A 27,743-nucleotide genomic window follows, 5' to 3' on the forward strand; every position below is an offset into this window, starting at 1 on the left:
ACGTCTTAAATGTGTAATTACATTTCATGGCAGACAAAATGTTTTCAGTTGTCTGGCCTCGAGGTGGTTGGCATCCACCACCCAAAAAAACAAAACCCGCCATCATGTCAGACTGATTTACCGGTAGGATGTGATATTTACACACTCAAACAGATAGAGCTGTATCAGTTTCCTCTCTTCCCTTCCTTCTCTACCTTTATCCTTTTACTTCCTCTTACTCTACACTTTCTACGTCTCCCCTTCTAATCAATTCCTACTTTTGTTTCACTTTACTCTATTTTTCCTTCACCCAATTTCCTCCTTCGGCGCATTCACTCACTCTACTTTCCTTCCCTTCCTGACTGTTACTTTATACATTTCCCTCTCTCAAAGCTTGTTGCCGTCATGCTCTCTCTAACTCTCCCTCCTCATTGATGGCTTAGCGGTTGGGGGTACAGACTGGGTGATGTGGTAGCTGCTCTCACTGTGTGAGAAGTGCTGTTGTGGCGATGATATGAGCCATTTCACACTAAACTGGTGATGTGTTTGAGAGGGGGAGAGAGGGAATATAGAGGAGAGTAGGGTAGTGGGGAGTTCACTAAGCGCTATAGGAGCATGCAGACGATGGGGCACTGCGAGTTGTACCGTCATGGATGGGTGAGGCAATGAGATGAGAAGGGAGTAACAAGAGGAGGCAAGAGGGGCAGAAAGAGAAGGAAAAGGGAAGCTGAGAGGAGAAGTGAGGGAAGGGGAAGCAGAGGTGAGAAAAGACAAGAGGAGAGGACAGTTTATTTGAAATGTTCTGTTGTATTGCACCACTTCCTACCGCACTGCCGTTTTCTCTAGAGTTCCCCCTAAACTAAGACTGTTGCTACAGTGTGTTCGCGTTGTGGTCGGTTTGCTACGGCATCATCTAGCCGGCTGCTCATGGGGAAGTAAAGGTCACATAAAATGAAAAATGTCTTTTAAGTGTTGTTATATTTTGTTCCTCAGTGTATCACTTCACTATCTATTGTTATATGTCAGATATAGGTCAGGAAATACATCATTTTGAGGGTTTTTATCTTAAGCATAGGCAGTTTAAGGCAGAAAATAAGGGAGAACAGAAGAGAGGGTCAGAGATAACTGCAGGCTTTGACTAGAGCTGGTTGCAGTTACAGAAAGGTCTTTTGCCCAAAATGTGATTAAGAAGAATACATTTCTTGATTAATTAATTCAGAACATGTTCCAGGATCGATTGAGGACTTCTTAAGACAAGGATAGCAATAAAAAAAAAATGCTGCTTATTGTTCATTTAATTCTTCATTTCTGACCTTAGAAATGGCAAAAAAGTTTGCTCTCCAAAAGAACCATGTGTGGTCTCTAAGTCATTGTTTAAGCCTGCTGCTGGATTAACGTTAGGTTAGGGTTGGAGTTAATGCTAAAAAAGAACGAGTTAGTACCCTGGCCATGTTGCAGATCCTGAAGATTCGGTTGATGATGTCTTCATCAATGTCTGCCGATATGAATTCCACTTGAATGGGACCGTAGCAACATGAGCTCTTTTCTGGCCAGTACTGCATACATAACTAGAAAACAGAGAAAAAAAGAGAAATAATTGTAAAGAGAAAGATTGAGTAAAAAAGGAACATTTACCAGGTATATTGAACACTTTTTCCATTCAAAAAGCATAACAGTACAAGTAATAATTGGAAACACAATTTTTCAAGAAACCTTGAATTACTTCTCATCATTGATTGTGAAGATTGTCACCTCTGTGGATGGATGTGAGTTCAATTTCAAATGATGTATACTTCCACACAAAGGACTGACAAATGATTCCTTGTGGAATTAGATATTCTATGCAGAATACAAATGTTGTTGTTTGTTTAACAAGGTTTCATTTACTGGTGTTCAGTTTAAAATCCCAAACCAATTTACGATCACCACTGGGGGAGATAAGGTAACTCAATCTCCTTGGTTAGAATATACAAATAGCTGCTCAATGAAATCACCATGAATACAAATACTTTGTAAAAGAAAATGTGACGATTAGATATCACTTCCCCAGTTGTTAAGTTACAGTGTGGCAACATTATTCTTTCGATGTTTTGGTGAATATTTGTGAAATCTATGGACACTTATTATAAGTGGTTATTTGTTTGTAATTGGTTTGGTAGAAAACTTTAACTGAACCCTTCTTAGTTGGCAGAGTATAATTCCAAGGACCTTAAATAGCATTTCAAATTCATAAAAATAGTCTTGGGGTGTATTGATCAGGCCGCCGTGCAACAGTCAATGTGTCAGCTCCTGGCTGAACAGTCTTCTCTGAAAGCAGTGAAAAACAGACAGGAAAAGGCCTTCATGAGTATCTGTGTGTGCGTGTTTGTGTGTTTCTACCTGCGCTGCATCCATCTCATTGAGCATTACGATGGATGAGCAATTATAATCGAACACCAGCCTCCAGAAGTCGCCCATGGTGTTTGGCAAAGGATGCTGGGTAACAATGAAGGCCGCTGGCTGTTTGTGGCTCTGTAGTGATGAGAATGAACACACATGAATAACTCAGACAAGTGAACAGAGCAATGCTCATATATCGAGGCATCTCTGCAGCAGTAAAAGATGAAACTATGATTATAAATGACACACACATTCACATCGGAGAACGTACACTTACGTCCATTAACGCAGCGTTGATGTAATTGGAGCTCTCTCCGTCCACAGATATGAGGAAAGGCAGGCATCGGTCTGCTGATAGAACGTCCATACTGCGGTTCTTGTCGTGGTTCCTGGGTAGCAAGCCAACACTGCAGTCCTCTGGACGCACTCTGGGGGTCACGATGTTCAGAGTCTGATGGACAGGAAATATGTAGATTAGTCCTACTTTAACATTTCCATAAAAAAAACATAGTATGCAGATTGAGTAATACTAGTTTTACATCCTCAGGCCAAAATTCAGATTGACCAGAACTTGTGTATGTGTATTTGGAACAACCATCGCCTACTACTACCATACCACATTGAATTTGAACAACAAATCCAACAGGGACTTAAATGGAGGAAGAAGACCACCAGGAGAAAGTCATTTTTGGACCAAATCGATTCATTAACAATCCAAGATTCATAGCTGGCATTGTTGCTACTGACGGAAAGACCAGGCTCATCCCCGTGATGGAGGTTGAAGATTTCAAGTTGACTAAGTGGTCAACAATGGACGATTCGACTCATCGACTTACAGGGACCATCCCCCAAAATAACATTAAGAATACTTACAAATGTACCTGTTTGCCAGGCTGACAACCGGCTCAATACCAATGTGATAAAACAACTAAACATCTTGTTTTTATGTCATGGGAACATTAACGCTGAGGTCTCTGATTAATTCCTGGTAGTCCAGTCCTTACTTACAACCAAAACCAGAGTGCAGTGTTTTTCCTGCTCCGCCCCCCCCCCCCCACACACACACACACAAATACATACTCACAATCAGAGACAAGAGCGGAGGAAAGGAGGAGAACAACAAAGTGTACAAAAGTCAAACAAATCTGCATTATGGCCCCGAGCTCTGCTGTCTGCCCGTTTGTGTCCCCCCAGTTTCAAATTTGTTTATTATTATTTTGTAACCTGCCGTTATCGTCACGGAGGAGAAGGACCAACCCAGTCTCACGGCATTTCGTGTTCACCAACACGATTTTTAATCTATTGATTCGTGTTCACCAACACGATTTGCCCCTTTTTTTCGTGTTGCACAGCACGATTTTAAAAGCAATGTATTTCTACTGCCTGCAGCACGTCTTTTTCTCCGGTCGGGTCGTGGGAGACCGGAATCTGTGTGGTTCATAAAAACATGTTCTTACTCAATATCAAGCCACAATTATTGCTTTTATTTTAAATCGTATAATTTCGGACTTTTGTTGCCGTCTGTGAGGAAAATAAATGGGGCTCAGAGCCTCAGAATACGGAAATCTGTATTTTAAAAAAAAAAATGTCCTTCTAATTTGTTATTCTTTTCAAAATAACACACTGTTATTTACTCACCAATAACACACAATTATCCTTGCTTTTATTTATTGGTTTAATTCCATAATCTCTGGCTTTTTTGGCGTCCGTCAGGAACTGAATTTCAAAATAAAAATAACCGGAAACAGACGTAGGCCTATAAGGGACATTTCGAGCATCATTGCGATTGTCAACATTTCTGAGTTTAGGATGGCCGAAGACACTACACTACCCATAATCCCCAGCTATCGTTTAGGACTACAGTCCCCGTAAGGTTACGCAGAGCGTCAAACAGCTGTGTGAAATGGAACGAAACCACGCCAGACTATCCAAAACTGGAATCGAACGCCCCCCCAGAACTACACATGCTGGCTATTGTGTTTCGCAAAATGTTCTATGGGACGTCTCTACTGAACGTTTTCGTTTTCCCCACAATTAGAAGTTGCCAGTATTAAACACATTGGTGTTATCAAATGTAAAACATATAATTAATAAATGGGTGAAAATCGCTTGTGTCCATAATGCGCAGCATTAATACCCACATGACAGCTCATTGTTACTTTGTAATTCTACTCCACTACAATTCAGAGGTTAACCTGGTATTTTTACTCCACTACACTTATTTGAGTTACTTTGCAGATTCTGATTAATTATGTGAAATATAAACAACCCTTAAAGCAGACTTTAGTTACACCTGAGTAAAATTCAGGTAAGGTGATTGTCAAGTGCCAACAATCAGGAGAGATATTTGATAGTTGGTGCTTGAGAAGACTAAACATGTATCTGCAATTGACATGAATGGAAACGAGTAATAAAGTATATTCATTACTCGTTATTCTCTACTAATAGTTAATTAAAGACTGTATATTATGGCTATTTTGCACATCCCTTTCAAGATTTTCAAAGGTTTATTGACATCATCATATACACAACTACGGTGTAGTTATGCAATTAATGAAACACTTGGGTCACAGGTTCCTCAACAGTGCATTACAAGACATCTATCAATATGTGTGTACCTCCACCATTAAACTGTCATATTCTGCACATTTCTTATTCTATCTACATACATAAGAGTATAATTCATATGTATAATATCAGTTAAAATAAGTGCTTCAACATAGTTAACATTGCAGGAAAGCAATATATTAGATGTTAAGTACTTTGTCAGGCTTAATATTTATCTGTAGATAGATACCCCCAAAGTTTTTTTCTTATTTAAAGAAGACCTTAATCTGTTATTTAATGTTTAAATAAAGGTTAATTCGTTTTTCTGTTTTGCACCTCCTCCTATTAATATCTTTGTACATTCTGCACTAAACTGTTTTATTGTAGAGATCACTTATAGTATCTTCTTGATTTTTTATATTCTATATTTATACTTTCCCCCTATGAAAGTATGTACTCTTAATATTTTTTTAATCAAATAAAACACAATAATCAATAACGTCCTTTAACCACTAGGAGGTGCACACAAGGTACACACAGCCATAATAACTTTGTATTATTAGTGTAGGACACTTATGTTTTCGTACAACATCTGAAGATGTGTAGTTTTATGCATGCTTTCACATAATTTTACAGCATATTGCTATACTATTTCCGACTCAGTATTTACATTCTTACATTCAAAGAAAATCAGTAATATCTTTAAAAACTACAGTCCTTTCATATCAGCTGTGCACCGTTATGGTGTAAATATAACCTATCTGTGAATTAGATCAAATGTAAAAGTCAGCCGAATTAGTGTTGATACTGCAAGGAGACGTATTGTGTGAAGAGAAATTTAAGATGTTGTTTAATTGTTGAATATATTTATGATCCACGTCAAGTATTCAGTTTCGGCGGCATTTTCTCAGTTTTTCCAAAGGTCTTCTCATCAGGGCTCTATATAAATAAAGAACTACGGCAGATCTGTAATATACAATGCAGCCGAACCGTGTATTACAATGACGTTATGTGATGACTTTCAAAGAGAAAAGCAAGAGCGCTCGGAATTAAGTATTATTTTATTCTTTTTAAATGTTTTCCGGATTTCATATATTATAAACACCAAATCCCAGCATGCATTGCGGCTAAAACATCCAATAAGCGAGCTTAAAACCATAGCTGAGGATCTTGGGTAATCGCTCGAAACGCCTACGTCTGTTTCCGGTTATTTTTATTTTGAAATTCAGTTCCTGACGGACGCCAAAAAAGCCCGAGATTATGGAATTAAACCAATAAATAAAAGCAAGGATAATTGTGTGTTATTGGTGAGTAAATAACAGTGTGTTATTTTGAAAAGAATAACAAATTAGAAGGATAAAAAGATTAAAAAAATACAGATTTCAGTATCCTGAGGCTCTGAGCCCCATTTATTTTCCTCACAGACGGCAACAAAAGTCAGAAATTATACGATTTAAAATACAAGCAATAACTGTGGCTTGATATTGAGTAAGAACATGTTTTTATGAACCACACAGCTTCCGGTCTTCCTCGACCCGACCAGAGAAAAAGACGTGCTGCAGGCAGTAGAAATACATTGCTTTTAAAATCGTGCTGTACAACACGAAAAAAAGTGGCAAATCGTGTTGGTGAACACGAATCAATATATTAAAAATCGTGTTGGTGAACACGAAATGCCGTGAGACTGGGTTGGAAGGACACACACAGCCTGCCCAGGTGGACGCGCGCGAACGCGACAACGAACGTAGCGTGCGCATTCACAGATGGTGAGCAGGTACCGCGGTTTTGAACTACAGTATTGAATTTGACAGAAAACAACAATGAAATGCCAGCAGAAGAATAGTCTAATGAGTTGGGTGAAAAAAAAGACAGGAGATGTGAGTTGGTTTATTCAGTAAATTAGCTCAGGATAATTGGATGTTCTGTCTACACCTGTTGATGTGAGGCTAATGCAGGATTTGCTAGCTTGATGCTACCGTCATTTAGCGGCAGTGACTCAACAAATTGCCTCTTAAAATGTATCGTCAGCAATGTATGATAAGCAGACTGCTTGTTTAATGTTAGACTCACACCAATAGCTCAATATGATCATAACACGATTGCTTTCATATCAGAGATCAGATGATGTGGAGCTGCCTCCAGCAGTAGAGGATGAGGCAGAGAGAAGCAGCAGCAGCAGCAGCAGCAGCAGCAACACGGGTTGCAGCTGGTATGTTATATGCTGTAGTCAGGTGATTTAAATGTATCAATGTAAGGAAGAAGTGTAGGCTACATGATAAGAAGGGAATACAGTTTGAATACAAGTAATAGGCCTACAGTACGAAGTAACACTGTACTTTATTACTTTTTAATGTGAAAATACTTTGTTACTGTACGATATCAATAACAATAATCCACAGCTCCTCTCTCTGCTCCAGAGGATAAAAAAAAATCAAAATCCAAAAAGAAAATGTGGGGCACCCTGCCAAGGCAGTAACCCTAGGGGAAACACTGGAGTGTGAGTGAATGTGTGTTCTTACCTGGAACTCATCTTTCATCTGGCTGGAGTTGGTCTGTGGGTCCAGTCTGCTGATGTTGTAGTAAATGGCTCTGAACTCACATACTGGTATGGCTGTATTCCCACATAGACACGCCTCCAAGATGGCATCATGAACGAACACGTACTGCTCCTGCAACAGGAGTCACAGCAGTTTGAGTAAAGAAGTGCTCGAGTCAATGTTTCTTTCAAGGTAAAAACGGACAAATATCTGGCCTTTCTGAGTAGACAGAGGATTGACTGTAGTTTCTCTGAATGGCTGCTAGTATTGACACCTTGGGGATAGAGGAAGCTGCATTTGCTTCCTTTCAAGTCTCCGACAAAGTCCACTGTTTTTTTTTGCTTTGTTTGTGTGTGTGTGAATGAATTACTACGTGTAATTATGCTCTCTCGACAGCCTGAAAGTGAATTAAAAGGGAGAAGTGCCCTGCAGTGTTTCTGTGCTTTGGATCAAGTGTGCTCTTTGTGCTCCAACTAGCTCACTGATAAAAGCATTTAGCCACGGTGAGCTCAGCCACTGTGCATGTTAAATACCTCTATCTCTCACACTATCCTTCCATTTTGTCTAGATTTTGATCACTTTTCATTTCTCTTCCCCCCCTTTTTTTCTCTTATTTTCTCTCACCCTTGTGTTAGTCTGCTGTCTCTCGCTTTTTCAATTAGCTTTTTTGCCTCACACATCGGTCTCTCGCTCTGTTGAATGTTAATTGCTGCCCTTGGAGCGGGGAGGAGAGTTTAAAAGCATCATGAAATGTGCTCTCCTGGCCATTACCTACTCTAGTGACATACACACACACACCACACCCACCGACTGAAGCACTCATTCACACACACACACACACACACACACACACACACACACACACACACACACACACAAATATCTAGCACACACACACACACACACACACACACACACACACACACACACACACACACACACACACACACACACACAAAGATCTAGCACTCACACAAAGATCTAGCACTCACACACAAGTAGAAATACCACGGTGTAGGAATACTCTGTTACAAATTCAAATCCTGCATTACGTTCAAGTAAAAGTACAAACGTATAAGCATCAAGATATACTTAAAGTACCAAAAGAAAAAGTACTCATTCTGCAGATTGGTCCATTTTTAGAATAATATAAATTATTATGTTTTGCATGAAAGTGTTCTCAAAGCTGGTAAGGTGCAGCTAGTGTTAATGACTTTGTATAGTGCAGTGCAGGGTAGCTTGTGGATTTACTCCAGGTGGAACTAAAGTCTGATTTGGTTATATTTCACATCATTCATCCACATCTGCAAAGTAACTAAAGGTATTATATAAATGTTGGAGTATAAGTGACAACAAATGTAAATATTCAATTAAAGTACAAGTATCTCAAAACTGTAGTTAAGTACACAACTTTATTACATGTTCATAGTTACTTAACACCACTGTTAACAATACACACACAGACCTTAGTGTGTCAGAAGGACTAAATAATGTCTGTTCATTTTATGATTTGTTTGGGGGGACAGTAGCTTTAAATGAACATTATGGACAGAGGCAGCAGGGATGTGTCAAAAATATGGTTAACTATGACAAGTATGGAGGTGAGGTGCAAGAGTCAAATTAATTGATAATAAATATAGGTGATGGAAATGGAGTTGAAGCGAAACATTCATTTTCAAGGGTTTCGATTAGCTGGAAGCTGATTTAATTAAAACAGTGGTGATATGATGAAAACAGAGCCGTGTTGCATCATTTTCACCTGTCTTTCATTCACAACAAAACATTACCATCCATCATTTAGGCAGGGTGGCCTCACGGGTGGGAGTAACACATTATAATTGAAAAATTATGATTCAAGTGCTTACAAATGAAAATGGAAGGGATAAAATGTATGTGAATAAAAAAATAGTAAGATCACCTTGATTGACATTTTAAACGGTGGGGTTACGTTCATTACTCACATCATTTATCTGAAGCTTTTAAATCACTGTTGATGGCCATGTATTCATTGAAGCTGTTTTATTAAAATCAGATTTTGATTATTGTGTATTTATTATGTATCACTATATTTTTTAATTTAACTGCATTTTTCATAGTAACAAAAATAATGTGATGGTTCTTACTCTCAAGAGCCAACTCAAAACCCACCATTTTTTTCTTTTTTTTAAAATTTATTCTAGGATTTTATTCAACATACGTTTATTGACTTTTGTTGTTATGATGTGTTTTTATTCATCATAAAGTTAGATGTTGCTGCATGAACTGGGAGGGGGATTAAAATTGCTTTTATTTTATTTTAGGTTTGTGTTGCACTTTGACTTGCCTTTTGTTTCTGGAAAGTGCTATACAAATAAAGATTGATTGATAGATAGTTAGAGTAATAGTTGTTGTAGCACTAGTAATATTTGGACGTGGTGTGTTCTGTGTGCTGCAGTTATCTGGTGGAGATCAGTGCCAGGAAGACTCTCCTGCTGGGTGGATGTCGGCACACCTGTGTGAAAGGATACATGCAGCCACACTGCTGCCCACAGCACTGGGGACCCCTGTTCGAATGTTAATTGTTGCCCTTGGAGCGGAGACGAGAGTTTAAAAGCATCATGTAATGTGCTCTCCTGGCCATTACCTACTCTAGTGACACACACACACGCATACAAAACACCACCAAACCCACAGACTGAAGCACTCATTCATTCACACACACACACACACACACACACACACACACACACACACACACACACACACACACACACACACACACACACACACACACACAAAACTAGCTTTTTAATCACGATGTCATGTAAAAACACTCAAATTGATGCCCTAGATAACGTTTAACCTAGCACTTTGAAAACCCATTGCAAAGTCAATTTCAGTCGTTAAACTTGAGCTGTCACTTTCAAAATTAGGTTGTTTTTTCTTCATTCCTGGTAAAGTTGACTTTTTGGATGTGCACGGTTTTCATCAGTTGAACAAATGGAATGCAGGGGCGGGATGGATTAGGTGGTCTTAAGGTGGCTTAGAGATGAAATGAAGGCTTCTGTTCCAGATGAAACACCTAACATTTGAAGATGCACACTCTTTAACAATTGATTCATAATACAAAATTAGAACAAATTATTACGCCGTGTAATTGATAGTAAGTATCACTAAAGCCTCAGCTCATTAAAAGGGAGAACTTTATCGGGAATAGACTATTTTAATATTACTTGTTGAATGACTTTGTTTATGTTTGTGTGTGTGTGTGAGTGTGTGTGTTTGCACAAGTGTCATATGCTTATAATTCAAGGAATGTTTAATATTCATAGGCTGATAGAGATGGATGATATAAGACCACAAGAAGTACTCTGTCTCTCATTACATGTGTCTCATACTCCACCTCCACTGGCCGACAGACAAACAGACAGCTGGATAGATTGGCGGGTATGTATATGTGGGTGTAAAAGAGATATTGATAATGTAGCTTATCGCTGTAGAATTATGCTTCCAGTCAATATTTATAAAATTCTCATGACTTGGATTTTGGATGACCCCACAGTATTGAGTGTATGTAAGTCGCCTTGGGGAAAAGCGTCTAACAAGTGACATGTAATGTAAGACTTCTTCCTAATTGAACTGAATGTGTCCGTATTCTTCAAAAATACATAACCCTTCATTCTGAGCACACCGACCTCTGTCTGCACCATGTTGACTCGTTGTGATCTCAGCTCTCGGATGCAGTTGAAGATGTCCACCACGCCTTCATTCTCTGCCATGTCCAACATGATGTCCACTGCAATGAAGCAGCCTGTCCTCCCTGCACCGGCACTACAGGGACAAATAAACAACCAGGTTATTACCAATCTATTAAATATATTTTTTGGTCTGAACCCTATGCTGTTAGGTGTTACTTATGACAACAAATTATAATAATAATAACCAAAATTATAATTAAAAAAATACAAATAATAATACAAAGATAAGATATGATGTACTTTATTGATCCCAATTTGGGAAATAAAAACATTATGTTTATAGCATTATTCAAAATAAGGTTACAACGTGCTTCCCAAAAATATTATGTATATTAGAAAAAGAAGAGTAGGTAACAATAATGAACAATGAATGAATGGGCAGGTAGATACATAACAGCACATAGGAAAAATAGAGCAACACAAAAGTGTAATGTTAGGTTGGAAAAAATCCCTTTCCTACACAAATGAATGACAAATGTCACAGTTCCATATTAGGTGTCATTTTCAGGACACACTACTACCATAAAACTTCAATGATTCTCTCCCAGAAAAAACAAACTGATGGCTTTTGTGAAGCCTGAAATACACAGCGAGTTTTGAGTATGAGGGTGGAGTGTCTCTCAGGCGATGTTTACACGAGAACGAAACGGGTTGTATGTGCTACTTTTCTCTCACGTATCTCTCACGTTCATTCACACAAGGCCGTAACGGAAACGCGGAAACGGACCCCGCAAACGATAACGGGTCCCAAGGTGGACAGATCTGCAAACGGAACAGTCTGGGGGGCCAAACGGCTCCGTGTGTATGCCCTATACCAGGGGTGGCCAACCTGCGGCTCTCGAGCCGCATGCGGCTCTTTGTCTAGTTTCATGCGGCTCTTCAGTTCATATCGAATTTTATAGGTCTCTATATGACAGGTCTCTCTTGAAAATGAGACCTTGTGTCTCAATGAGATCTACACCTGTATAAATAAAGGCTAAATAATATGTGTGAGTTTGGGGGAGAGACACTGACTCCTGACTAGTGTTGCACGGTGTACCGATACTTGAAAGGTACCGCGATACCCTGCCGTTAAAAACGTTACGATTCCTCCGTTTCATTAGTATCGGTACTTTAAGAATGACGGGGGAAAGTACTCCGGTGAGAAAGCGCCGTTTAATAAGAGCCATGTGTGTTCAGCGCTCTGCTTCCATTCCCTGCACGCTCTAAAGTGCCTCCCCTCTTTCGTGCACGCGCTAGCTGCTAGAGCATGTGAGAAAGCGAGAAGCATGGCTGCAAGTGGGAGTGCAACTGCCGCAGCGCCTCGGCTTGTTGACAAAAAAGACGCCAGAAGCTAAATTTAGAAGTATTTTAGCTATATCTCTGACAGTGAGGGCAAGCCTACGGACACCACGAGGCCTGTCTGTAAGACATTTATTAATTTGATTTAATACGAATTATTGTCATTTATTTTATTTATTGTTCTCATTGTTTAAAAGTTTGTGTTATGGTTCTGGTGTGAAATAAAGCACAATAATTACATTTAAGACCGTTTCCCTTTTTTTAAGAAAAGTATCGAAAAATAATCGGAATCGCAATTCTTGACTTGGTATCAAAACCAAAATGTTGGTATCGTGACAACACTAGCTAATCCTGACAGTTAAACCTGATATTTAGTAGGTCTGTTAAGTATTGAATGCTGATAATTCTGACGTAATTTAGCCGGTCAAAGTTGTTTGGGCTCGGATAAAATCGCTCCGTTACTTTCGTCCCGTGTTATGTATGTTGTGTATGTGTGGTGTCAGTATGAGAGGATGACAGCGCGTATAATTTTGATGTGGCCCAAGAGCAGTGGCGATTCTAGAACATTTTACATGGGGTGGCAAAGGGGGGACAAGAGGTCATGCCAGGGTGGCATGGGAGGGCGGACAGTACGTGGTATTTTACACTGTATGTAACCTATTTATTGTTAATTCATGCCCTAACACAAGTGTTCTTAATGCACAAGAGAAACAAGGTGTTCAGACAAACAATCGGGTGCCCTTTGAGTCCCCCAAGCTTACCTCAACCATTTTAAATGAAAGGAAACTACAAAATGTATTTTAAAGCAATTAATTAATGGAACAGGTTGTTTTGCATTACAAAAAATGTGTTGTCTTAGTATTAGACAGACATATTTGCATGTGCTCACTAACATTATTACATATTAATTTAATATTAAACAAATCAAAATGGCCAATTATTCCAAAATGTTGCTGCTAATATAATCATATGCTTGTCAACTTTAACTGATCAAAAATAAATTCTGAAAAAATACTTGAATTATCTATGAAATTGCAATATTGTCCCTCAGTTTGTTTCAACCCCGTCACGCCATACCATTTACCCTCCTATTAAAATAATGGATCAGTCCATGTGTGATCTGCATTGAGGGAATTACATCACAAAAATGTCAGTTTCTTCTCTTACCTATATTTCAGTTTTTGTATTTTCAGATTAAGATTGACATGCTCAACATTTCAACTATGTTGTATGAATTAATAATAGTAAATAATTGTTTATTACAAAATAAACAATAGTTTTGCAAAATATTACAATGTTGTAATGTCCTTGATTTCCATGTGGTGCCATATCTTAGCTAAACAAGGTATCATGGCTACTTTTTGTCAAAAACTTCAACCCTGTTAAATGTTTTCAAGGAAATTCCTAGTAATTATTTATATTTTGTGCCTGAGGTGGGAAAATGTAAGTAGTCCACTACCAGATGTTATGACCAAACATTTTGGTTTCATTTTTCAAAGATATAAAGACCCAAAAGGCACCCGATTCAGAGAATACTCAGAATTCTGCATAATGTAATTACTTTATAATTAGTTATAATTAAGTACACAAATAACATGACCCATCTCTTCAGAGAGCTACAGGTGACCTGTGCAGCAACACATTTCAATCAATAATTGTCAATACTAAGAGCTGCTAGATTGTGCTGCTGTAATGGAATATGTAAGGAGAATAAGAACATACCATGTGGTCCAGCTGGAGTTTCATCTGCCTCCTGATCCCTGCCTCTGGCCCTCTTTCTGATACTTCATCTTTATTCCTCACATATATTTCTTCTTCTTCACTAATGTCTTCATCTCCTCCTCTTCCTCCTGCTCTGACCCTCCTGGTCTCTTCAGTGAACTCTCTTTTCCTTTTCCTCTTTCTGTTCGTCCTGATCTCTTCTCAGATATGTATTTTTGTTGTTGTAGAATCACTCCTATAATCTGGCCTGCAAGAGTCTACTTGTGAAAAGCACGGGTACAAATGCTTGTATAACTTTACACGTTAGGGCCATGTAGCCTAGCTAATAAGTAGCATATCATCAGAAAGTATTTATCAAACGCACAAAGGCAGCTGTGTTTAGATCCAGTTTTTACGGTAAAGGATGTATCCTGGTTTCATTGATCTGGCCTCATTGCTGTGATGTGTAGTTTACGTGGATTTAATAGTAGGCTACCGCATAGTTTAGCAAAATGATCGATCTCCCAGCTAACGCTGTCTGCGTAGTATTTTGTAACGTAACGCCCCAAACAGCGCCCGTCTGTTAAACGCTATCGATTCAAACGGCAGCGTTTTATTAATATTTAGTTTCAAGCTCTCGTCCTTAGTAAAAACAAAACTAATAGAAGGGGAAATGCTCCCAGGGAAGCTGATCCATAGGTGCTGGGACAGCTCGCTCCCTCTCTGCAGCTCTGTGAGCCGCGGTCTGTGTGAACGCCGCTCCGCAGTTTAATGCAGGGCCGTAGCTGCGTTTTTAACGGGCCTAAAATGATATTTAAAATGATTCACTTTTAACTAATGTAATGCTTGTTTTGTTGCTTGAGAAGCTTGTGGAAATAGTGCAGGTTTGTTTTAGTACAGTTTTAGGGAAACACAAGTTAGGGGGGCAGCTGGGGGGCAAGGCTCTACAGTGGGGGGGAAGCTTCCCCCCCTTTCCCCCCCGTAGATCCGCCCCTGCCCAAGAGCCAATCACAATAATACCTGCGATGCAGTGAACCAATCACCTTTGAGGGGGGGGAAACCTATCGTTGATTAAACATTATCCAGTGTTTCCCCTATCATTGTCTTGGAGGGGCGCTGCGCCCCGTCAACGGAGCCCCGCGCCCCCCCCTGAAATTCAAGGTGTTTAAAAAATATATATAATTTAAAAAAATATATATATATATAGCACCAAATTGCAAATAATCTATAACTACTGTCACTTTTCACATTGAACATGTGCTCTTTTATTAAATAAACTAAACGCTTTCATTTTAAGTTGTGAGTTTAGTGTTTTTGACCCTAAGAAACACTGATGCATTAATCAATAACAATAATCCACAGCTCCTCTCTCTGCTCCAGAGGATTTAAAAAATATATATCCCAATGCCACAAAAATGCATCAGTGACGTGGTTGAAATCTTGTTTCCAGAAAACAAAAAACTGAAACAAGCGGTATCAGTGACTGTGTGTTTGATGTGGCTCTTTGCAGTAACATAGAACAATGTGGCTCTTAACCTCTGACTGGTTCGCCACCCCTGCCCTATACCATCATTCCCTGATAACGATGAAGCCATAGCCCCGCCTCTCCCCACCTCTGCTGCTCACTGCTGTAGCATGGTCAGTAGCTACTGCTACTGCTACTGACCATGCTACTGATGTTAGTGCAACATCTACAGCTCCTCTACCACAACCATCAGCAACAAGTGGACATGGAGAACTACATGAACTACATGTTGCTAAATCCACCGCGGGGCATAAATGGCAACCATGCTCAGGGGTCTTCTTCGCTGCCTTTTGTGGCAGAAGTACAGCGCCACTTACAGGCCCGGCATATGTACTACAGCGTTTCCAGTGGTCTCGTGTGAACGGACACGTTAAATGAGCTGAATGCGTGTGAACGGAAGACTTTTTTGATAACGAATTCAGTCCGTTTGCGCTCCCGTGCAAATGGGGTCTCACTCTGTCTCACTCGCACACTCACACAAACATGGAGAGACTTTAATACCCCATGTCAGGTGTTAAAGTGGCACATCCTGAACAGTAATGCCTGCAGGGAATAGACGGAGGGAGGGACAGAAGAACAGATGGAGGGATGGAACCAGCAAGCGAGAGACACAGGGAGAGAAAGAGGGGAGAGCTTGGTGATTGGGAGTGATAGAAGTGGTCGTCAGAGGGGAGAGATCAAGGGGGGAAATAATGGAGGGATGGAGCTGAAGGGGTGAGGTATGAAAGGATGCAGAGAGGGAGGGGAGGAACCTATCTTTCTCTTGGCAATCCCCCTGACAGTTCCCTGAGACAGCTCCAGAGTGAGGGAGAAAGAGAGGGAAAGAAGGCAAGATGGAGGGAGAGAAAGAAAGGAACGCCTCTGCAGATTACCTGTCACCCCTGTGATTAATGTCGATACCAGAATACTGCTGGGCCTCGGTGTGTGTGTGCATGTGTGTATGTGTGTGTTTGACAGCCTCATGACACAGGCCAACAGCGTCAGAGTGCCCCCGGAAATTGGAAGTGACTGCCACAAGTTCCTGCCTGTCTGTCCACATACTACAGCTGTTTCTTTCTGTTTTTTTGCCCGCTGTTGTCTTCCACTAAGTGTGTATGTACACTTGTTTTTTCTCTAATAGCCTGTTGGTCTTTGTGCCTGTTTCTTTCCGTACTGTTAGAGGAAGTAGATATCATGAGTGTGTGTATTTTAATTAATTGTTAATGAGCCAATTTTTTTAAGTAAGCCTCTTTATTACTTTACTTTTAAAGAGGCAAGGCAAGTTTATTTATATAGCACTTTTCAACACAAGGCAATTCAAAGTGCTTTACAAAAAATGAAAGACATTAAGAAAATGGCATTTAAAATCAGTCATTAAAAAGAAAAGCTAATAAAAGAAACATTAAAAGAAAAAATACATGGATAAAAGTTACAGTGATAAAAGTTACAGTGCAGTCTAAGATATGAATAGTTCAATTAAAAGCAGCGACAAAAAGAAAAGTCTTCAGCCTGGATTTAAAAGTAGTCAGAGTTGCAGCGGACCTGCAGGTTTCTGGGAGTTTGTTCCAGATATTTGGAGCATAATAACTGAACGCTGCTTTTCCATGTTTAGTTCTGACTCTGGGGACAGAAAGCTGATCAGTCCCTGAAGACCTGAGAGATCTGGATGGTTCATAATTTAGCAGGAGGTCAGAAATGTATTTTGGGGCTAAACCATTCAAAGCTTTATAAACCAGCAGCAGTATTTTGAAATCTATTCTTTGACACACAGGAAGCCAGTGTAAAGACTTCAGAACAGGAGTGATGTGATCCAGAGGCGCTATTATGCTCATTTTCAGCTTCATATCAGTATGTAGTCTCTCTACTGTGACATGTCTCCATGCTTTAATGTTCAAAAAGCTCTTTGTTCTTCCCGTACTGCCTGTGCTGCAGCACCTCTTTTCACCCTCTGTCTGAAACCAGAGCCCAGTCTGCTCTGTTGTGATTGGTGTCCCAACCCTTAGCACAAACAAAGCGTTGGAGCGCTAGCTAAAAGAGGTGCAAGCACTACATAGTGATGTCACTATGGGTTTAAGCTTTTGCAGACCATTTACATGCACACAAACACACACTACAGGAAAGGGAAAACCCAATAAAGCATAATGTGGCCTCTTTACTGGCTTTTATTCCCTATCTCACATAAAGCACTATTTTATTGTATTATTTATCCTCTTTATTATATTGTATCTTGCATTGTTGGAGGAGCCTGGGATTTAACATTTTCATTGCCAACAAAGCCTTTGAATCTTGCATCTTGAACAAAGGTGTTTTGTAAAAAAAAACTCCAACGCATAACTCAATATAATAAATGGTGTATCATTTCGTGGTTTGTGTTATATTTTCAACATTCGTTTTGTTGAACCATTACAGCAATTTTTCAATATCTTGGACAAGTGGTTTTATTTGAATTAGCGGTTCATAAACTGGGGGTTGTTCAGTTTTTACTTAGTCGCTGGGGAATAGATAAACCTGCCAAAATGCTGCAGAGAGGGGCATTTATTATTTTATGAATTGTGTTTATACAATAAACATTTGGAAGGTGCATGCTGCAGTGTCAACTTCATTTTACTTTAAAAATAACAAATTCCTTTTCTATTTGTCTCTGTAAGATGTCACATATTAAAGTTGCAGTTATATATAAATTCCAGACATGTTTTAATAATTTCCATTGGAGTTGCATGCAACGGATTTGTCTAAGAGTGTGTAATGTGAGTGCATGAACAAGGGGGGTTTTAACATATTTGTATAGGTCTTTTTAAAACATGTCCTCAGGGAGGGTAAGGGTATATGGTATTATTCTCAATGTAATGTAACAGAAAGACAACAAGTAAAATGTAAGCGTGTAAATAAATGGCTCAGTTGATGCCCTTTGTGTTGCCATTGGCAGCAACACGCGGAAGAAGCCTGTTTAAATTCTACTTGACTGTATGAGGGCCTTTTGCCTCTAAGACGCACTCCCCAGAGTAGGTTAGGGGTGTATTCCCTCTGTGGCCACCCATTCAAAGCTATGCCTTGTATTAAAGTGGACCGCTAAATGGAATACATTCATTGTAAATGTTCACGCCGATATGAGGCTCCTACTCCAAACCGTTTTTCATAGCTTGTCAGAGCGCTGACCTTTTAAAGCCTGTGCCTGCTGACAACCTGGCCCCAGAGTTGAACTGTTATGTCCCATAAAGAACAGAACATGGAGGTTAAATATACTGTCACCATGGGGATCTTAAAACTGTCACTTAATTTTTTTTTACCACCTTTATTCCTGGTAGATTATGGTGGTGGTCGGTGAAAGTGGGGTGGGAGGTGAACTTCTTTCTTCTTTTTTTCTGTTTTCTGCTTTTTAAAGGTTAGCTCCATTGATCTAATTTATACTTAGGGACATTGGTGTGTGCGTGTGTGTGAGAGAGAGATCATATCATTACTTATTACCTATTCTATTGCCTTAACTGAGGAGGAAGGGGGAACAGAAAAAAGGGAAAAAGAAAGGGCTGACAATGAACTAGTTTTCGAGCTGCTATCAAATACAATGTTATTGAGGAATACAGATGGATACTAGATCAATACTTACATGTAAGTATTGATATATATATATATATATATATATATATGTAAGTAATTGTTTTATTAAACATAGTATCATCTTCTTATATTAGGGCAATGTTAAAGTGAGTAGATTCATGTTGTGAATTGATATGTATAACATTCAAACTGAAAAGAATGTTCATAGATAAACCAAAATCACATGCTCTGTTCTCATGTATGTGCCAGTGTAAAGTTATGTTTTGCTAAAATAAACTATAGATGTTAGCCCTACGTTTATTTAAACATTTATAGTGGGAAACTTTTGTACCATAACTCTCTGTCTTTCTGCTAGAAATGTGTTTCCTGCTGAAGATGTCAAAGCGACCCCATTATGCTTTTTTGGGGTTTTCCCTTCCCTGTAGTGTTATATAGGTTTATGTGCATGTAAATGGTCTGCGAAGGCTAGAACATCAAAGTTTCCTCCAGAGGGAGTTTCTCTCCCACACACTCACACACCTGCCTGAAACGCCTCCATTGGACTCCAACACATTGTACGTGACAGGCTAAGGGAAGGATCATTCCCGGCACATCTCTAAGCTGATGACCAATCACAACAGAGCCGGCCAGTTAACCAATCAGAGCAGACTGGTAAACATGTCACAGAGTACAGGCACAAAATACAAATATGAAACCTGAAAATGTCTAATATTGCTGATGGTTTAAATATCCAGGTCCACATAGGCTGAAGGACAGTATAAAACCTAGAGTCTGTAGACCCATGCTCAAGGCTGACCAAGTATTGTCCCTTAAACTGTTACTCAGTAGCTTATATCTTTAACTCCAATCAGTTCGTGTTTATAGTGTTTCATATTCTAATGTGCTGAGTGTTAAAGTTACGGATCCACAACACCAGTGTTAAAGTCTCCCTGCTAAACCCTTCACTCTCTGCCATGCAGGTGAAGGCATGAGCTGTAAAGGCCCCTACACACCAATCTGACACCAAAGAACACGTCCCGATGGACCTGACTGTCGCCTCACGTCTCCTGCGTCTTGGCCAACAGTCGTACTGGAACCCGCAACGCAAAGACTTCAGCCGACGGCCAAATTGCACGTACGAACTGCGCATGCGTGAGTGCCAATAACTCTCCTTACCAGCAGGTGGCGGTAGTGTGTATTCGTCATTCAAAAGAGGCAACAACCGGAAGACAGACTGCGTGATACACCGCGAGAAGAAGAACAGACTGCGTGATATAAACAAACAACAAATAGCATGTGCGTTCCATTTTCACTCTACAACGAGAAGCTCATGGGGCTTTCCCGAACCTGAGTCGAGAGCTGGAGTTCAATGAAATCTCAGATTTGCCTTCTTAATCGTTTGTTTGGGTCCCTCACTTCCGTTTAGCTTCTCATGCACTGATTCACTAAGCTGAACAGCCAATCAGAGTGATTTCTTTAGCCGACGGCCTTTTACCGACAGCCGGAAGGTGTCGGCACGGCCGAAAAGACACGACGGGGCGGGACACACCAATCTGAGTAGGGCCGACAGGACAGACATCTATCGACGGCCGAAACCGGCTTGGTGTGTAAGGACCTTAAGACTGAGTGAGCGGCTGTTTGTTTGTTCCCAGCAGACAGAGACCAGCAGCATCAGGGAGTTCAGTTTGTCTTCTGTAGTAAACCTGAGTGTACTTTAGGTGCGTGGCTGTGTCCTTACCTGCAGTGTGCCACAATGGGCCCAGCGTCAGGCGGGTTGAGGAACTTGACCTGCCGTATGAAGCCGAGCAGTCCGGTGGCGTAGCAGGGAACGCCGTGGTCGGGCCAGCTGGTGAAGTGGAACTGACGGAGTTCACGGATCTCATGATGACCCTTCTGAAAAAAACACACACAGGAGACCCGTTACACCTCAGCTTCATATGGCAATTCCACAAAACCATTCTTTGCCATTTTCGTCTCTTGATGGGGACAAATGCACGGAACTCACAAATCTCATCATGGCCCTTTTGGGAGAGACTGACAAGAAGACATATCATGGTTCAGCAGACTAATTTACAGCAGGGATTTTAAGAATCCTGGGGCCATTCTGTGTCTTCGGCTTCAGATGGAAAATAAATCGATCTCGTGGATGTCAAGAAGGCACTTTGTGCCACTTTAGGGAATGGGGGACAGGAAGACTTATCGCGGCTCATTTGCCTAATTTACTGGAGAGATTTGAGGAAACTGATGGCCATTTTGGCTCCACAAAAAAGATGAATTGATTTCACAAATCTCATGATGGCCCTTTAGGCTTACAGGGAGAAACGCCATGGATCAGTTAAGCTGCATATTTTACAGATTGTAAATATTTAACAGTCGTCAGAAACATGAACAAGATAGAAAAGGGAATATGCTTTAACATCTTTTATGACGTGATACTTCATAAAGAGAGCTTTTTAAAGACCAAAATGCCAAATAAATTGGACTCCATTTATTGGGACTCTTCTCCGAGGGAGATACAGAAACAGACATTTTGTTTCCTAGCAATGGAGATAATATGAAATGAGAAGAAAACAAGAACCCATTATAGCTGTCCACGAGATAGCATTTTGGAATATTAATGAAGAACTTTTGAGAAACACAATGCAATGAGCTGTTAAATGCTTTCCTTTCTCTCTATGGGGATATTAAACAACTTAAACTGACGATCTGAGGCTTAATAGATAGCTTTTAACTCAAGGGGAGGCGTGTGGCGCAGTAGAGCCTTGGTTTGGGATCAGGTGGTCACAGGTTCAAACCCCACTGCAGTCAGCATGTGGTTGTGTCCCTGAGACACTTCACCCCAAATTGCTCCTGTGGGGACTGTCCACAGTATTGAGTATGTAAGTCGCTTTGGATAAAAGCGCCTAACGAGTGACATGTAATAATAATAACTCTCATCTCCTTAGGTTACAGGCATAATGCTTCACTGTTGTAAGCCCTTATTAATCAACTACTCAAATATTTAAGCAATAGCTTAAATATTTAGCTGTGAAATAATGAGCATATATCACGGCCTGAAGTGAGCTATTGCTTTTATAAAACGGTTACCAAGTGTGGCAATATGAAAGAAAAATACACACTCTAATTCAAATAGTTTTTATTAGTAAATAATGATGTTCAAAATAAAATAGTCCCTCCGTTGCCTTCTGCACAAAACATAGTGCAAGGTGGTTGCTATGTAACAACACTAACAGCTAGCCAACATATTAGACAGAGAGCGTTGATCCATTATTTGGCTATTTATTCACATGAATTTGTATGTTGCCGTTTATTGTGCACCCGCTGAAAAACTGTCCAGCATCAGTATAATGGCTTACGTGGTTACTTGTATAGGTTGAGGTTGTTCTAGGCTGTTGCTTGGCGTGGCGAGAATATTGCTCCACTTTCTCCGGTCCCCGAGATTCGGCTTCCAGTAGCTCTGGAGAGAGCTTTCGCACCTGTGGCCACTAACGGTCATACTTTCTCTGCTTTGTTTCAAGAGCCGCATCAGAAAGCTTTTGAATGCTGCTACTTTTCCAGTTGGTCTACCTGCTCTTCACGTAGCTCTGCATGTCGTCGTTTAGGTGCTTTTTTTCTGGAGATAGGCACTGCTCAATCCACTCCGCCATAGTAAGACCACAAAGTGAATCTTAAATGTTTCCATCTTAAGCTTTGTTAGTTAGTTAGTTTCGTAATGGAAGTAATGTAACAGTTGTAACGGTTGTAGCTTTTCTCAGACGCGGAGGGATACATGACTTGTGAAAAGTGACCTTGTGATATACGCTCATTATATCACGGCTAAGAACCAATCAGATTGCTTGATTTGACTTGTCCGTTTTATAAACAACAATATATCATGTTGCAGCTTGCTGTCTATTAAAGTGGCCCAATATCTAATCCAAAGGCAAGCATGGAGATGAATTTGACTTAATTGAACAATCTTGGGAAGGTTGTTCTTAAATTGTATTTTTTCCATATACAATTACACGAAAGTATAGGACCAGTTTGCAACAAAGTTTTCAGGCAGGTTTGGGCTCAAGGACACCCAAACAACCTCATTGTATATTGCCAATATTAGACCTGTCAACAGAAAGTCACTAAACTTTGACAGCGTATGCCACTGTGATGTCCGATAACTGCTCCTCTGCAGCCTCAGGGCTGAGAGCTCTTACTTCTAGCTTGCTACTCAGAATTCTGACCTGCATCTCTCCGCACAAGATGCTAAAATATCCCAATCGTACACATCTCAGGAACGCAGCATAAGATATGCATGACCCTTCTTTCTGCTTCCACTGGTTCAATTATTCTCCCAAACACACGCTCCTGCTTTAATAATTCAAATCAATCGATCCCAATATAGTGTTGTAAGCTAAACAAGGCTTAAATGGAGAGGGACATGCCCTCCTCAGTTCAGTTTAGGTAAAGAACAGGAAACTGTTGCAGCTCCTATTCTGCTTCTGATACACAGATAAGGTTGCAGTGAATAATTTATTTTAGCATATGAAAAACTGAGAAGCAGGGAGAAACATAAGGGAAGAAAAAGACAAGGTGAGAGGTCAAGAACGAGACTGTGAGTGGGAAGGATCAATGGGCAAGGACAAGAGTGGGGAATGACAAATACACTGAGCGCGGAAAAGTGGAGGTTTCTTCAAGGATGAAGAGACATGTGACAAGGAATGGACAAAAAGAAAGATAGAAGAGATAACATAGACTGACAATGAGAGTGAGAGAGGCCTGGAGACAGAGAGGATGGAAATAAAACCCAGAAAACCATATGGTGATTTGATAACTGGACTTCCCATTGATTTGCTATCTTTGATGTTGAAATTACTTCTCTAAATCGATGGCCGGCGGTCCATGACAGCCAGGCCATGTTGGAAATGTGATGAGGATGGAGAAGCATTTTAAAGTCTCTACTGTGAGAGAAGAGGATGATCTCTGCTGCGGCTAATGGTTTCTTTAAGCGTCTTACTTTTAGTTAAGACTCCTTTGAATGAGTACGTTGGCCGACAGTGCTACAACCAGCCTCAGATATTTACATTATGAAAGACACGCTGCAGTTTCAAAAACAATGCAAACATAAAAACACGTTGTGCCTAAACACATGCACAGCCTTCAGAAAACATTCACCAAATTGACGGAAAATCCGGAGCGTTTACTTAAAGCGCTTAGTAAACAAAACACTAAAACCAGACTAAAATACGCTGCAAGAAGCTCAAAACACAACAGAAATGGGGACACTAAAGAGTGACACACACAGCTGGGACTGAGCGTGTGTTTACGTTTGAATTATAAAGTTGCCAACTTACCTAAAATGTGATTTTTATTGGTTTATCTTAACAATGTTATCACATGATTCCTTCTGATGTTATTGCTCATCTGATGTAAGCTAGCTAGCTAACGTGGCTAAATAGTATTTTTATTCAGCGCTTTTAGTAAACGCATGTGTTGTCAACTTGGTGAACATTTCTTTTTCATTTGCATGTGTTTTGGCACAATGGTTTGGGTCATTTGAGCATGTTTGCACCTGCATGCCGGCCACCATAGTTGAGTGACAAATCACTACATTACAGTTTTTGCTTTAAAAAGAGCTCGAGGTACATTTTCCCCAGTACTATTACAGGTTCTTATGTTCTTGTCATGGCAAATACGGTTTTTTCTAAGTGTCCTTATGCCATACAGGAATAAACATCTTTGGTTGATTTTCATCAAAATGAGAAGAGTTCCAGGCATATAAAGCCACTTAAAAATGATCAGTTTCTCTGGTGCTATTTACAAGTATTTATTTAAGTTAAATTAACACTTGTGTTTTATTCTATGAACTAATGACAACATTTCTCCCAATGGCTAAAAATAAATGTTGTCATTAAGAGATTTTATTTGCAGAAAATGAAAGCTACAATGGTCTCTTTATTTTTTCTCAGAGCTGTAGATGCACTGCGTTTGAATGTTTTATTGTATTTATTCTCTTGAGTTTCTGGAACAACGTGTGATGACTGGACGAGTGAGGAGTTCAGCATCTTCCTCAAGGTCACTCTGACAAAATGCAAGACTTCCTTCTCCGCTGAGAGATGAACCCAAGACCTCGGAGCTGTGGAGGATAATTAACCACAAGATCACCCTGACATTGGTGAAGCATTTCTGTAGCAAATGTATGTGTATGAGTTGCCATTGTATTCGCCTACTAGCTTTGGTATAAATCCAAGAAACCAAATCATGCAGAAGATGAAGAATAGAACATGAAAAAGTATTGCATTTAAAAACCTTGAAAAGTGAAGAATAAATGTGATGATGAAATAACGGTGGGTTACGTATTGTAACCCTAGTTCTATAAGCACAGGCCGAGCCCTCTACTGGACTCTATGGGTACTACTCTCATCAATAATACGTGAGCGTTCACACACTGAAGTTGTATAAACGTAGCCGGCCAATCAGGGCGAGCCTACCTGAATGCACGCACAGCTCACAGTATATAAGGCGGCTACGCCTCCTGACTGTCATCCTACACCCTCTTCAGTGAGCATCATAGGAAAGACAGGGCCCCTAGGGAGAGGGCCCTGCCTGTGCTTATAGAACTAGGGTTACAATACGTAACCCACCGTTCTATCTCACACAGGCTCCGCCCTCTACTGGACTCTATGGGTACAGTGGGTGGAGCCCCGATGGATAAACGCCCTGTCGTCCCACAACATCGACCTACCACACTGCCCCTTTGCACCGGCCTTTGGCTAACAGCCACCGCACCCCAACTTCCTATCACAGGGATGTCGGGCCGCAGCATACTTGGCTGGGTAGAGCCTAATTGGTCTGAATAAGCCCATAGCTCTACCCTGCAGGTGCCAGCGCACCACGTTTCCCAGGTCCCTAAGGAGCATGGGGAAAACGTAAATGTACTATGTCCTCCACACTCACACGCTTACCTCGTGTAGTGTGTGCACGGACCTAGTGGGGAAGGCTCTCCCCGCCTGCCTATGTCCTCCAGCCCTGTATGGGGCTTACTGCGCACCACGTTTCCCAGGTCCCTAAGGAGCATGGGGCAACGTAAGTGCATTATGTCCAAGGGGGTCAGATACAGCTTACTGACCCACAGCCCTCCTCCTTTCACCAGTCCTGTGTTGCCCCAGCAAGCACCAACGATGAAAAAGGAGCCAGACATGTCTAAGAGATACTTACCTTATGAACGGGCCTGGCGTAGACCAATACGCCACCGTGCATAGGTGGACGACTAAAGCCGTCTAGCTGTATAACCCTCGACCTGGAATAACTCCTTAGGTTCTTGGAAACAGAGGAGGGGTTCGGTCTGAGTGTCGCCCTGCTACGGTCACCACGAACCAGAAGGCAACTTGGGTGCACCGATAGAGCAGTCAGTTCGCATACTTTCTTGGCAGAAGTCAAAGCAAGCAGCAAAGCTGTTTCTTTTTGCTTCTCTCTCTCTCAATGATAGCGCATGCAGGGAGGAGAGCTCCAGAGGCTCAACGGTTCTGTAACCAAAGCCTCGAGCACCATTCTTTTATGGCAGTTCCCATTGCACCACTGGGCGCTGTCTCCTGATCCCCTGCACAAAACGCCTCATAAGCGGTTGGCTGAAGACTGGTCTGCCGCCAAATCCTGCATGACAGGATGAGATGGCTGCTGCATACACATTGACTGTGGCATGAGCAAGCCCCGCGTCCACCAGTAGCTATAGCTAGGATGGAATAGAGCCCAATGTACCGGACAGAGGCTCTAGACTCCCTTCCTCGCACCACGTCTGTCTGTCCTCTGACAGAGTGGCACGTAGCCTGCCCTCCTTCTCGATGGGGCGTACACCCTTCTTTCAAACGTTTTACTTTTTCTGTCAGGTGTTGGCCTGCTCGCTGAAGAGAAAAGGATGACAGTCAGGATATTATATACTGTGAGCTGCGCGCGCATTCAGGTAGGCTCGCCCTGATTGGCCGGCTACGTTTATACAACTTCAGTGTGTGAACGCTTGCATATCATTGATGAGAGTAGTACCCATAGGGTCCAGTAGAGGGTGGAGCCTGTGTGAGATAGAACTAAAGAGACCGAGTGGAAAGAAAAAACCTGCTAAACACTGCTAACTTATCCTTTCAGCAAAGTATCACAGTTATTTTGTCTCCAACTCATCTAGACGCCTAACACCTGTCTGGATATCAGCTGGCTGTAAAGTCCTGTAGAACAATTTATCTGAGAAATTCCAATCAATCAAAATCTAATCCAAATGACTGGACTGGATCTTTGATTGAAGATGTTTTAGAGATTTGTGGAAAATAATAAAGGAAGCCATTACGCCCACCAGTGGATCAACTCAACTGGTTTTAGGCATTGTGACAGACAAATGTTGTTTCACAGACTTCAGGGAGCGTTCCTCCAGTTTGACATAAGCAGCCTGTTTTACACATCTCTCAAACCATCTGCCCAATGCGCGTGTGTGCTGGTCCTCAAGCTGTGATTGTTTGCTGGTAGCTTTGTGCCCACTGCTGGGTCCGGCTCAGTTTGGTCTCCGCTGTGGCACACAATTGTTTG

The 27,743-nt window shown here is 40.8% G+C and overlaps 1 protein-coding gene across 19 annotated transcripts in view; it reads right to left on the reverse strand.

Annotated features, from left to right (window-relative positions):
- Positions 1-27,743, reverse strand: part of ptprt (protein tyrosine phosphatase receptor type T) — a 397,778-nt gene that overhangs the window by 14,151 nt on the left and 355,884 nt on the right. For 11 of the 19 annotated variants that reach the window (XM_034201114.1, XM_034201120.1, XM_034201118.1 and 8 more), the window contains 6 exons: positions 20,938-21,092; positions 11,117-11,252; positions 7,425-7,574; positions 2,630-2,809; positions 2,359-2,490; positions 1,422-1,547 (listed from right to left, as the gene is read on the reverse strand). In XM_034201114.1, coding sequence (XP_034057005.1) covers positions 1,422-1,547; positions 2,359-2,490; positions 2,630-2,809; positions 7,425-7,574; positions 11,117-11,252; positions 20,938-21,092 — 879 coding nt within the window. The remainder of the gene's footprint in view (positions 1-1,421; positions 1,548-2,358; positions 2,491-2,629; positions 2,810-7,424; positions 7,575-11,116; positions 11,253-20,937; positions 21,093-27,743) is intronic. The other 8 variants (XM_034201108.1, XM_034201110.1, XM_034201115.1 and 5 more) reach the window with 2 other exon arrangements.

This window comes from Gymnodraco acuticeps, unplaced genomic scaffold, assembly GCF_902827175.1.
Source record: "Gymnodraco acuticeps unplaced genomic scaffold, fGymAcu1.1, whole genome shotgun sequence".
NCBI lineage: Eukaryota > Metazoa > Chordata > Actinopteri > Perciformes > Bathydraconidae > Gymnodraco > Gymnodraco acuticeps.